The 13,604-nt window shown below is 39.3% G+C and overlaps 1 protein-coding gene across 10 annotated transcripts in view; it reads right to left on the bottom strand.

The window, feature by feature from the left end:
* Positions 1-3,287: 3,287 nt before the first annotated feature.
* The window catches only part of EHBP1 (EH domain binding protein 1), a 375,639-nt gene continuing 365,322 nt past the window's right edge, over positions 3,288-13,604 (bottom strand). For all 10 annotated transcript variants that reach the window (XM_053667020.1, XM_053667021.1, XM_053667023.1 and 7 more), the window contains 4 exons: positions 12,139-12,238; positions 10,969-11,042; positions 4,537-4,651; positions 3,288-4,321 (listed from right to left, as the gene is read on the bottom strand). In XM_053667020.1, coding sequence (XP_053522995.1) covers positions 4,231-4,321; positions 4,537-4,651; positions 10,969-11,042; positions 12,139-12,238 — 380 coding nt within the window. In that variant the 3' untranslated portion in view covers positions 3,288-4,230. The remainder of the gene's footprint in view (positions 4,322-4,536; positions 4,652-10,968; positions 11,043-12,138; positions 12,239-13,604) is intronic.

The raw sequence follows: 13,604 nt of genomic DNA, 5'->3' as shown, positions 1-13,604 counted from the left end.
GCGAGGCCCATTTCCCAGTCGAACAAACTTCTCAAACACATCGACCCGAGTGGACTTGGCAAAGCACAAACAAAAACAAAAACAAAGACGTGTTTTCTGCCCAATACTAATCAAGGCAGTTGTATTAAATGGCACCTCCTCCTTAATATTAGGCACGACTTTACTGCCTTTCGAGGAATTCCTACCCCATTTTCTTAATCCCTGTTCCCCTCCACCCCTACGGGAGGAGTGAAAAGTTTGAACTGGAGTGGGTGTGAGGTGAGGGCGAGTCGTGGTGGGGAGCGCCGGCGCTGCCTGGGCTGCGGGTCGGGAACCCACAACGGACCGGCGCCGGGCGAGAGCAGAGAGAAGGGGGAGCCCGCTGAGTGAAAAGGGGATGTGGCCGCAGCTCATCAAAGTGCTTCCCCCTCCCCCAAGCGACACTTTCCTTTGGAGTCCGAATAAAATACGGTAACAGAATATGATGGAGGGCACACTGTTTCCTTAACTGCTTCTCAAAGGACCCGGGAGATCTTCTTAGGATCTTTAATAAGGCTTTGGCCGGTTCTTTTGTTGATCTCTCAAAATCAACTCCTTCTAATTGAAGTTGGAGCTGAAAGCGAGCTAATGTTCAAAGAAAGTGGCCGCCAGACCAACGAAATTACATTTTTTTTTTGTACGATGAGGGAACATCTAATCAAAGGGGCCAAAGAGGAGGGGTGGGAGTGGGGAGTGTGAAGGAGAAAAGGAGGTTTTACAAGATCCTTCTCTGGTTCACAAAAGTCAGCGACACGGGCGCTTCTCTCCAGAACAAAGACACCGCGGCCCATTCATAAAAGGGAGAGAAAGACACACAGAGAAAACAATAAAAGAAACGAAAGAAAAGGGAAAAAAACACGAGAAAGAAAAGCTTAACAAGGAAAAGAAACAGCACAGAGCGCAGCGCTGACCGGGTCGGGGACACACCTTAGGCTCACGCAGGCCCGGCGGGGTGTAGAGTCGGCGAGGCCGCAGCTCGGAACCCGCCCCCCCCCAACCTGGATGGTGCAAAGGTTTAATGAAAGAAACGAAATACACCCCCTCCTTCAGTTCTTGGAAAAGGCGCGGGCTGGATCGCACAAGTTTGGGGGGAAGCGAATGCGGGCGTCCTGGGGCGCGCCTTGGCAAGCATCTGCGTCCCCAGCGCAGCGCTACCCCAGCCTGGGCCTGCACGTTGTGTGCCTGGGTTAGCTCCCCAGGGCTGAGGTGCGTGCCTTGTTCTGGACCCGCTAGGTCTCGGGCTCCAGCTTCCTCGGGCCCGTTTCGCCTGCAGCTGCAGCGCTGGGCCGAGACCCGACGCGGAGAGGTGGGGCGGCTGTGCGCGCTGGAATGTGCTCAGGCGGTCCCCAGGGCCCGCCACGCTGGAGCCCGGCGCTCGGGTACAGATGCTGCCACGGTCTTGGGGAAGTTGGGAGGTATCAAGTAGCACGATCCCACCCCTCACCCCCGCCCCTAATGAGAGTATTTATCTAATCCCACATTGCCGGCGAGTTTTCTTAATGCTCTACCCATAAAATCCCAGGATTAAGAGAAGAAAAAGAAAGGAGAGAGGGAGGAGAGGAAAAGAGAGGGGAAGAGAGGACAGATGAAAGTTTCTTGTTCGCGGTATAGACGACAGCCGCGGCCGTCGCTAGGCAAATGTCCAGGTGGGAGATGCTGAGCCAGAAGCCGAGACCCTTTCGGCAAGGGTCGCTTCGCGGGGCGGCGGGGAAGAGGGGGCATTGTAGGGGGAGGGCAAACCGACCCAGCCCAGGCCAGGAGGCGTGTGAGCTGGGCCCCGGAACCCGGATCCAGCATCCAGGTGACCTCGAGGCTGAGCCAGACTCTGGAGGACACTTGGGACAGGGGGAGGGGTTTGGCTCGGGGGCCGAGGGATACTGGCCAGGGGTACAAGCTGTAAGCCCGGCTGAGGGCTGTGCCCAGCCGCTGTCTGCCAACGCTCCACCTCCTCGGCGACCCCCGGGCCTGCAGCTCCTTAAACCGCAGCGCGGGCTTCTGGTTCCCCGCCTCTGGAATTGCTGGGTTCGCGCCTGCGCTCCGGAGGGGCAGCCCCAGGGCACAAGGTGCCAGAATCCGGACGCGGCGCCCTCGCCGCCGGCCGGACCCCGCGAGTCCCTGGGGCCCACGCTCAGCCGCCACTGCGGGGCATGAGGGCGCCACAAAGCAGCCCGCGTGGAAAACCCGCGAGGACCGGGCCTGGGGCAGAAGGGGCAGCAGATCTGAGGCTTGGCAGGTCCAGAGCGCCTTGGGGAGCCGCCTCTCCGTGGAGCTTCTCGGGAGGGAAGGTTCCCCGAACGCAGCGGCAACGGAGTGGATGACGCTGGTCGCCCAAACCTCAGGCTGCTCTGGGCGGGTGATTCCGTCCGCCGGCTTCCCGGGGCTGCGAGCCGGCCTCTGGGAGCTGCCCCGGGGGGCGGAGAGCGGCCGCTCGCTCAGCTCTCCTGCTCTAATACAGAGTGCAGATACCTGATTTCATTGAGTTCCAATAACTTTTCAATAACTTAAAACCCTTGTCATGAAGAAACTCTACCGTGGCAAGTTTCTATTTTCATTTTTAAAGACTGGCAATTGAAGGCGGCTGCCTGCTTTTCGAAAGGAACTTGTGTGTGTATGTATAAATGCTTGTGTGTACGTACATATATGTGTGTGTATGTTTGACCGAGGCAAAAGTATAAATGCTAGTGGACTGTTTTCTCTGTCTGCAGACTTGTTGAATGAGTCTTCTTTGTTTCAAACACCTCTCTAGAGCAGTGATGGGAAACTGCCATAAAATCGCCAATTTCTGTTGCTCAGAACTTCTTGTTAAAAGTTCCTTTTCCCTTATCTCATACACACACACCTGCATGCACTCAGTCCCCCTTCATAACTCTCTTCCTTTTACTTCAGCACCTACAGACCAGCCAGTTATCAGAAATCATAGTTCTTTAGTTGAATGCAACTGAAAATAACAATGTGCAAAATTCATCAAGCTATTAGCATATTTTTCAGTGCTGTGTAATCAAATTTCCTCAAATCTTTTAACAACAGATGACCCTTTACAAAAGATGATAGTTTATACTGCTTAAGAAAATATGACTAATTGCTTTTCAATTTGAATTCATGTGTCAGCAGGACCCCTCTGGGATGGTGTAAACTTATGCAGCTCCAAATACAGTCCAGTATGCTGCCCTGCCTTCAAGGAGACATTTTTTTCCACATGAAAAGTCTTACAGATACACAAACTTCTCTTCAAACCAGTGTCGGTTTCATTGCAAGGAAATAGCAAAGTGTTAAGGTAAGAAAGTTTCTGCTTTTATTGAAAATTTATATATGACCTCAGTATTGTAATAAATAAACAGATAACCATTTTCACACACAAAAATGACAGTGCTATGCAAGAGAAGAAAATATTAATTGGGGGATTTACCCATAGTGGCAAGACAGACTTTTTATCAATACAGAATAAATATTAACAGCATTCTTGAGCCAATGTTGAGACCCAACAAAATGTAGGAACCAAGCTAGATGTAATAAATAATTATCCAAAGGAAAAGATGGCGCATTCTCAGAAGATAAGACCTCTTTGTAAACTGATGCATGTCAATTAGTCCCATCCTCACAGCTCACCTTCAAATCACAGGACTTGTCTCAGGCTAATAATGTTAAAGGGCCATCCTCTGAGGAAAGCAGAGGAAAGGAACTCTACTATCCTTACAGTGAAATGCAAAACAATGGCATAATATACCACTGGTAAATAGAACACAGTTTAATAAGTAGATTGAATATGATCTAACTATAAAATTTAGAGTTACATATGGCAGGACTGGAAAAATCATTCATGACATTTTTTCTTATCCCCCTCGTACCCCCCTCCCACCGTCATTATGCTATTAACAACAACAAAAAAATGTTTTCAAATATCCTCCCATCAAAAAATGAGGGTAGGGTGTTCCTTTCTTTCTTAAGTAATTCCTTGAACACTCCCAATATTAACCACTCACAAGGTGTCTGTGCGAATCTATTTCACATAATATCAAGGAAATGATTAACCCACTCAAAAAATCCTTAAAGTTGTGTATATTATCTGGAAAGGAGGAAAAAGGATGATGGCGGTGGTAAATAAGTACAATCCAGCCAAACAAAATGTTGAAAGTTTTAAATCAACAACGCATCTGACTTTTTCTGGTCTGGGGACCCAACACTAAAATGTTGGCAAAGAGTCTGGTCCGGCTGCTATTGAAGAACACATTTCTCTTCTTTCTTGGCCATCTTGCCTTTGTTTTGCTCCAGAGTTCGCTCCAAATGCTCATCTTCTTCTTCGGCCCTGGAAGTCGAACAGGAAACAACATTATTTTTCTTCATAAAGAGCAAACTGGCATTCCCTTTTCACCCCGTACTCCGTACCCCAGAGAGTATGGGCATCAAGGGGCCAGCGGGAGGCTTCCCTGCGCACCAGAGACCTCTGGACAGAAGTTGCCGAAAACTTCTGGGCCCCTCAGCAGGCGGCAGAGCCTCGACCCCGACCCCACCGCCACTCACTGCTTCTCTTGTGCGTCTAGGTCCCTGACGAGCGCATCGCGCTTGTTCACCAGAGCCACCAGCTCATCCAGCAGGAGTTGCTCACGTCGCTTCTGGGCCTCAGTCTTCTGCCAGTCTGCAGAGGACAGGAGGCTCGTCATCCGCCCGCCGGACCTCTGCACACCCCTCCCTCCCCCTCCCGCCTTTTTCAGTTTCCTTTTATTTCCCCCGCAGACCATATTACAGAACCACTAGCTAGTGTTTTGTGGAGAGTTTGTCAGTCATGGAAACAATTCACCTCTAAAACCCTGCTTTCTAAAATTTCCCGCAGATGGAGATGGCTATGGCTGAGCTGGAACCAGAAAAGGGAACCAGGTGTGAGCCAGTGGCCAGCCGGAGGCGCGCACCTGATTTCAGCCGAAGTGGGGGAGGGAGAGCTGGAGGCCCGGAAGAGGTCGGCCCGAAGCTCGGTGGTGGGGGATGTGGGTAAATGAGGAGGCGGGAAGCAGAGATGGGCGATAAAATCATTCTGAAAAGGCTAGAGAATCTGCTTGAGAACCTATTCTCCTCCCCCACCCCCAAGCTCACCCCATACAGCCCATTCTTCGCTAATTTCCTCTTCGCTCTATTTTAGCAGTTGGATGTATCTCACACTGGGCGCCATATGCTTCACAATAACTTTAAAAGTAGTGAATCGGCTAATTAGCATTTTTCTTTGAAGTAAAAAATAAATTTGCTCTGCAATATTACACTGCAGCTCTCGATCGCATCACAGCCAGTTTTCTTTTGGAGAGGTTGGCTGGGGATTTCAAATCAAAGCACTTTCGCAAAGGAAAAAATCACATACTTCTTTTTAAAACCCCATGTTAAAGGTTGGAAAATCCGATGGGCAATGCCTTTTTTCCATGGGCAGTGGCAGTTTTTTGGTTTTAGGGTCCAAAAATATATTTCGTAACCTTTGCTGGTCTGATAATTTCCTTAAGATGAGCAGCAGTTTGGTTTAATAAAAACAGGACCTAATCGAACATTTAAAGCACTTTTGAAACCAAAGCCAACTGCTCTCTGGCCAGACTGTAAGGGCTTGTAGCTGTCAATCAACTCCCAGTCTACCCCGCCTCCCTCATTAGGAAGGTAAACAATGAAAAGAAGAAGTAGATGATGAGGCAGATAGCAGAACAAATGAGGACCTAGAGGGAAACAGGACACCAACTTAAAAAAAAAAAAAAAAAAAGCAAGCCATGGCCACTGACTCATGCAGCCCCCTCCCCCAGCAAAGGCACTTTCCAAAAAAACAGAAAGAAGTGCAATCCTTTCGCGTTTCTCTCTTCTCTCCATTGCCCTGGGCGATCATGTTAAAACTCACATGGCTGGTGCTTATTCAGATAAACCTAACAATGCACACCGCTGGTTACCATGTGAATCTTCAGAAACCACACAAGAATGTGCTGGTTCAAATCCCCCCTACCCTCTCCAAAGCAAAATTTATTCAAGACAGCAAACTGCTCAGCAGCTTTGTGAAAGCAAATGGAGCTATAGAGGGGATTCTATCTCGTATTTACAAATTAAAAATCAGATGCATCATCATGCAATAAAGGTTAGAATAGCAGCAAGAAGCCGAAATGCTTTATTCAATTTTATCACTAATTCCTTTCATTATAAGCTCAAAAATATATACATATAAATGAAACATGCCATATATTAATTATTCACGTTCGATATAAAACCTCACACGAATAAATGGTCACACTGCATTCTCATAAAAAAAATCTTAAAAAAACTGTACATAATAAAAAAATTCTATAGGATGGAGAAGAATAAAGAAACTATTACTATGGAAAGGTATTTTTTTCTAAGCCCCCCAAATTTTAAAATAATAATGAAACAGCAAAACTGAAAAGCCCTATCATAATTTTATTCTTGGGATTAAAATGCTACTGAGTTTCAGGAATGCTGGACAATTCTCTTATCTGGTTCTTGTTCTTCATCGGTCTCATTTTATACAGCAGATATATTACTAGACTTCTTCAGGTTGGGAAGATCTTAAAGGTCATCTAGTCTAATTTCAGGTAACTGTAGTTCTAGAAATGTTAACTCAGAGAAGAACCTGCTAAATTTATAAAAGATTTGCAACTGAATTTTATAATTATTAAGATTGCTAATTTTGATGACTACCAGTTTTTTCATTCCAACAAAAAATCATTCTGATTATAGCTTTAATTTATAATTCTTTATTTCTAAAACATTTTGATAAGAGTTTTACAACTGGAAAATTTTCTCCACCATACACTTAAAAACTATAGTTAAATGAAAAAATACAAAATTTTTTGAAATAATAAAATTTTAACACACATAATTTCTTAACTAAATTATCCTTCTCTGCACTTGACCAGTGATTTTTAAGGCTTCAATTAATAATCATAAATATCAAGATTTCCTCAATTTTTAAAAAAATAAGGCTTTAACAATACATATGAGAGAAAACATTTTTTAATCTCTGAAATAGAGTAATTTTTAAAATCTTAACTTTTTCTAAGCTCAATTTCCCATAACTAACAAAAACATTTTAAAGTTATAAGTATTTAGGTACTTTTCATCATTTCAAATTTAACTGACATGCTAATTTAATATGTTCCAGAATAAATAAGATTTTTCATAATAAATCTGTTATTACTACATTAATATCTATAAAATATTAGTCATTATAGAGAAAATAGCTATGTGTAGTGAGCACATTTTATATTGTAAAACTATTTTTTCTTTGGATTTGCTTTTCATGGGAGTAAATTTATATACACACATAATTATCCAAATGCTAGTTTGGGACATTAGGTAAATTATCTTGATGGTTTTAAAAAAATATTTAATACCTTTAAAACTGATCAAGAGTCACATTTGTATGGTCAAGTCTAAATTTAAAAATTAAAAAATTCCTTTTTAAGATAGCTTTAACTAGATATAATGTCATGTTTTAAAAAGTTGTACGTAACTTTATGTGTTACCTGTTATATGTTTTAAGTATTATTCACCTATAACTCCTGTCACAGCTAGCTAGATGCACCGACTTTGGCTTGGGCAGACTACACTGTGTGTTCTGATTAATTTAAAGATTCTAGTATACTTTTGCTACAAAAGCCATATCCTCTCACAACAAACAGGATTAAGTTTTGATGCTGCACTTGAGCCAAAGTGTTGAAATAAAGACATTCTGTTTATGTCCATCTGCACTGAATTGTTTTGTTAATTTAAAAAACTTTTTATATATAGGGTCAATTATTTATTCCCTGATTCAGTTTATTTTTACTAAAGTTGATAATTACCTTGGAAAAAAGGAAAAAGAAATACATATAAACACTTTCATAGAAAGGACCTAAAGTTCTTGTAGTAAACCTTCCACCTTGCCACTAAAAATAAGCCAGCACTTTGATGAAAATTAACACTAGTTTTGTAAAGAGCACATTGGGGGATTGCAGTCAAGTCTTATCTTTAGTTCCAGTCAACTAGCAATCCTGAAAGAGTTTGCATCATCATCAGAGCAGGCCATTTGATAGGATTCTACCGCTGTACCTAATCAATCTATGGAAGACTGTGGTTGTGCTGTGCAACAAAGCTAAAATAGATTTACAAATGGGGTTTTAGGGGATAAGCTCCTCCACAGGATTACATATTGATTTTAAATATAAAAAGCTTATCATATAAACCATAACTACAAAAATAGTGAACCTATGCATAAATCCCTTTAGAAGAGCACCCACTTCAAACTCTAAGCCAAGAATAAATCAAGATGTACAAAATCCTAGAGAAGATCCATTTCTTGTGCAGAAAATGAACATACCACTTTCTAAAAGCCCACCCCAATGTGTACAGAAATGAATTTATCTTTCCTGAGGGGGCATTAAATAATCCGGAACAAAAATAACTATAGGAAAAGTATCTGAAAAATGTTTGTTAGCTTAAGGGATCCTACAACTTAGCTCAGCAGAGTGAAACTCCTGCTATGAAAAACACCTCAGGGGGAAAAAAGGGAAAAAGCAGGCCAAAGTGAGTACTGATTCTCAGAAGAATGGATGTAGTGAACATTATTATTATTATTTTGCTCTCAAACCAAGCTGTTCGTATTTCTTTCAATATTCTGTGGCTATTAATATTGTGTGCTTTTCTCCTGGTGAATTGTTTCAGCAGCAAATTTATTTGAAAAGATTTTAGTTTATTTAGTAGAAAAAACCATCTTATGGCTACATGGCTACTACATAGAAGAGGTGAGAAAGAACAGAGGAATGAACTTTAAAACAAAAGGAAAGCAAAGCAAAACCAACTAGTGTTGCCTGTTTGTGTGTTTTCCTGTAGTGTTCGTACATTCCAAAAGACTACTGAACTACGTGTGTGTCACGTCCATTCTAAGGGTTGGCTCAGAACTGGCCATCTCGATGCTCAGTGTCTCTCAAGGTCAGGCCAGTTCTCGCAATACCCAGGCTAGTGCAACAGGCCTCTCTATAAGAAAGTGTCTTTATTTGTAATCAACAGGCTGTTTCTTTCCTCCAAGTCTCTCTCTCTTCCCTCTTTTTTTTCTCTCAAGCAGCAATAGAAACTGGCTGAGAGATTTATGGCACAACCACATAGGAAACAATGGTATTACTTAAAAATAAAACAAAACAGAGTTTGAAAAAGAAAAGGTTACTTTTTTCTCTCTTAAAAATTACTTCTTTCTACTGGTCTTCCATATGTACAAGGAGTGCAGGCAGATAAAAATGTTATATGATTTAAGATTGTAGGTCTGGTATATAGGGATAGGATCGCCAATAACACTAGGATCTTTTATGTGTGTCACTGCCCTCCTTCCTTTTAAGGTGGTATTTCATAGTAATATTGGTTTTAGGATAGAAGCAATATCTGCCTTAAAAGTCAACTGTATTGTATCAAGCTGTATTTTAGGGATGATTTCACTTATTGCACATGAAGGAGTGGGCAAAAAAAATTTTTTAATTCTCTGTATTGAGTGTAGTGTATAATAAATCTATATATAAACTATATAATGAATTATATGTTATGCATACTATATGTACACATACATTTTAAATTGCACACAAATATAAATACCATATAAACAGTATTCACTGTACCTACCTTTCACTATTTAGCTTTACAATATCTTAAAAACTATGACTACAAAAATTACATACAGATGGAAAATACCATTTAGTATACTTGTACATTTTATTTCAATGACAAGTTTCACAGAACTTCTGAAATAATTTTGAAAAAATTTATAGTCATTTTCAGTGATATAATTTGATACGTCTGAATTGCCACTTGAAGAAAATTAGCTATCTGAAACCTTTAAAAATGAGTCTAATTTCCAAATGAGGATATGTAAGTATTGTTAGTCACATTTATTAAGTGAGATTAGGAGCCATAAAAGTAATTAAAAATAAAACTCCTATAAATGTGTGAGATACTATTTAGATAAATAAGCATGTATTTTATCTAATAACAGTATTAATTATAATGTTGTAAAAATATATGGTTTCATTTGTCTTCCTTTTACAAACTTAAATTTCCAGTTTTTGAACTAATTAGAATTGACTTATTATAGATCAGGTACCTTATCAGGTAAAGAAGGAAATTACCATGGACAGTCAATGGGTTAAGAGGTCAATATAGAATAGGAAAATCAATTTGCATTGATTAGACAAAAGGTCCATTTTACAGAGCCCAAAGGATTAGCTTTTAAGCAGACAGACATCTTTAACTATGAAACATTTTCAACTAAGTATAAGAACAGCATTCTAAAACACACAATAATTTTTTAAAAATCTTATAGTATATGCCATAGTTAAGCTAGCTGATGTTTACTGATATTATGAACCATGCTTAGGATTAGTACATAATTCATTTAAAACCTTTGAAAAGTGTGAAAAAAGTGTGAAAGTGTTTCATTTCCATCTTATGCCAATCTTTGCCTGAGTAATCATTTAATAGGAGTTGGAATCTTAAGAACTATAGTAGATTGGATAGTGCCATTTTTCAGGGTTGACATCAATTAAATATTAAGGTAAAATTTAGAGTCTGAATGTGAAGAATCAAAATGATAAATATTTCTCAAACCTCTCGAGTGGAAAAACTTTAAACTGCACATAGTAAAATGTAACTAAATCATTTAAGTCCTCATATTTTTCATTTTATTGACATTTAAGCTAACTGACAAACATTAAGACAATGCTGTGTTTAATAGCAGGCATAATGATTATCTACCTGAATCAAGGTCCTTAGGTGTGATATAACTAATGTTTTTTTATTCTAAGGCATTTATTTGCAAATTCTGTAGGTCTCTAGTCAGACCACACCTAGGGAGACCAGAAGTGTATTATTACACTCTTTAAAAAATCTACACTCTTTAAAAAATCTCTCTTGACAATTGACACCTCACGTACCTCACTACACCATAGCATTTCTTACCTTCAATGGCTAGCATTGCCCGCAATTCCCGATTCAGCAGCTCATACCGTCGTTCTAAATCATGTTCTTTTTCCCTAGGCAAGTGGCAAAAGTTCATCAATATGCTAATTACTAAATCATTAAACACTTAAAAGAACCTTTAGGTTACATTGATTTTAGGACTCATAACTGACTTTTCTCTTGAACTTTAAGCTACTCCAAACAAATGATACACAAACCTAAAACCTTCCTCAGGTTGAATATTTACTAGGGCTATTATTTTTCCCCTTCAATTTTGAATTGCACAGAGGTATATTTTAATCTGCAAATAAGTTGTCTCATTCTTCAAAGCTTCTTGTATTAAGTGCCAGGTATAAGACTGTTTTGTAAATGGTTTTCAGAGTTCGCAACACTCTTTTGTCTAGAACTCTATGTGCAAATACAAGAAACATGACAATACTGATAGTGCAAATTTAACATGGTGACAATTAAAAATCTGGGATTAGTTAACTTTTGTACTTCTTCATAACTCTTTTATCAAGTTCAGACATAGCAGAAATGACAAAAATAGCTGTTCTCACTAAAATAAAACACCAGTAAGCTGGTTTCTTCCCAAACTAGGTGGCATAATATAAGAACCTTCCTAGTTAGCAAAAGGGAACAACCATTAAGTCCTATAGTAAACTAAATGCTAAGGACTAAGAATGCTTACATTTGGTCTCGTCTACATTTTACTGTAATTTTTATAGTCATTAAAAGGTCACTTCTCTGTAACTCGTTCATCTTTTATCCCAAAATTTAGGGTAACATCATCTGTAGAAGAGAAAGGTACTTTTGTCTTTATTAAGAGTTATTTTAATTTTTGACTTAAACTTTGATGTTAAATAAATTTCTACTTTTCCCCCTCTAAACCATTTATATCAAACCTTTTTGTGTACAAAGTTTTATTTCTTAAATACAAAAACTGTTTATATTTATTGGCTTTCTGTATAATGAACTTTTTTAGTATCACTATTTTAAAATTCTTACTGTTCAGATGAAAACTGGTTATATACTATTCTTTCATATAAAATAAACTGTAACTCTAAGGAAAGAAAAAAATTAGGCCTAATAAATATGAAACCTCAAACAGTAACAAAAAGCCTAAGATCCATCAATGTTGTAGGGAAAAAAGCAGCTGTGAATACTTACAGGAGGGAGAGCTGGTTCATTCTCCTTATTAAGGCATTTTTCTTATTAACTAACATAAACCATTCCTGCATCATAGCTTCTTCTTCTTCTGTATTCCTTCCTATAATTCAGGAAGAGTTATTTCTTCTTATATGACATTCAGAAGCAAATAACAGTTTAGCAGAAGTATTGTTTTTAACATGCAACATTTCGGCTACCTCGATAGTACAAATTAAACAGTTTACAACAACGTAAGATTAAAGTCCAAGGCCTGAAAAAAGAAATTGATATTTAAAAATTCATAATCTTCTAAATTCAATTTTCTAAAGCTGGTATTATTCAGAATGTATATTTCAGTCCCCCTGAACATATCTATAGACCATACAAAAGGGTTCCAACTTTTAAATCCTCCCCAGGGGCTGATTTGTTATTATATTTCGATGAGAAACTCATGGCGCTGACAAACATGTGGTCATGATAAAAAAATTTTTTTAAATCATTATGAGAATTACAAGACTAGCAGGAAGATCAGAGAAGTCCAGAGATTTTGTGAAAGCTTCTACTTGTAACGACTTGCATTTTTCTTAATTTTCTCTCCCAAAGTAAACTAAAAATATAGTGCATATACCATTCTGGAAGTCATCATCCCTAATAGGGTAAACTCTTGTAAATGATCTGAAATACATTGTAAATGACCAGGTTATAAAAAATGCCTATAGCTATCTGAAAAAGCACATTATAATGAACATAATAATGTCAGTAAATCACAAAACATTTGAGAAGAGAGATGGTGTAACATTTTAGATTATAAATTTACTAACTGCACATTTAAAATTCACTTTTCGTAATACCCACCCCATTATCTACACTACTGCCCTCCCCCAAGGCCACTGCATCAAGGATTATAATATATAGTACATATTTGGTATTATTCATGTAGAAGTAGACCACAATCATACTAAAAAAGAAATTAACCTCCCACCTTGTTACCTACTCTCCTTTCAAATTAAGTGTACCTAGTCAAATTTATAATTTTTCCCTTGAATTTTACCCATTGTTTATTGTTTTGCTAGGCCATTATTTAATACTTCAGTCCACCTTCTGTATAGATTCACAGGGTTAATTAAAGTATCTAATAACAAATTAAGTACCCCACAGCTAAGACTCAATATCCCAGGTACGTCTCTTAAGGTTTCTTTTTCTTTTTAAGCAAGATATTTTCTTTCACCTTTCAAACACATTTAAAAAATTCAAACAGTACAGCAGTATAACTGAGTAAAAAGTCAAGTCCTCTTTCACCAACCTCACCCTTCCCAATTCCCCACTCTACTCCCCTTCCCCAGAAGTAAGTAAGCACTATTACCGTTTAGCGTATCTCCTTCCAGACAACATAGCTATCACACACAGATATAACTCATGTATAGATACATACAGGTGTCTTTTCTTTAGCATAACTGAGATCATATCATACAGGGGTTGGCAAAAAT

This window comes from Artibeus jamaicensis, unplaced genomic scaffold (genome assembly GCF_021234435.1).
Source record: "Artibeus jamaicensis isolate MK-2021 breed Jamaican fruit bat unplaced genomic scaffold, CSHL_Jam_final contig_465, whole genome shotgun sequence".
Taxonomy (NCBI): Eukaryota; Metazoa; Chordata; class Mammalia; order Chiroptera; family Phyllostomidae; genus Artibeus; species Artibeus jamaicensis.
The sequence above is the reverse complement of the archived record's forward strand: the minus strand, read 5'-3'. Positions and strand labels throughout refer to the sequence as shown.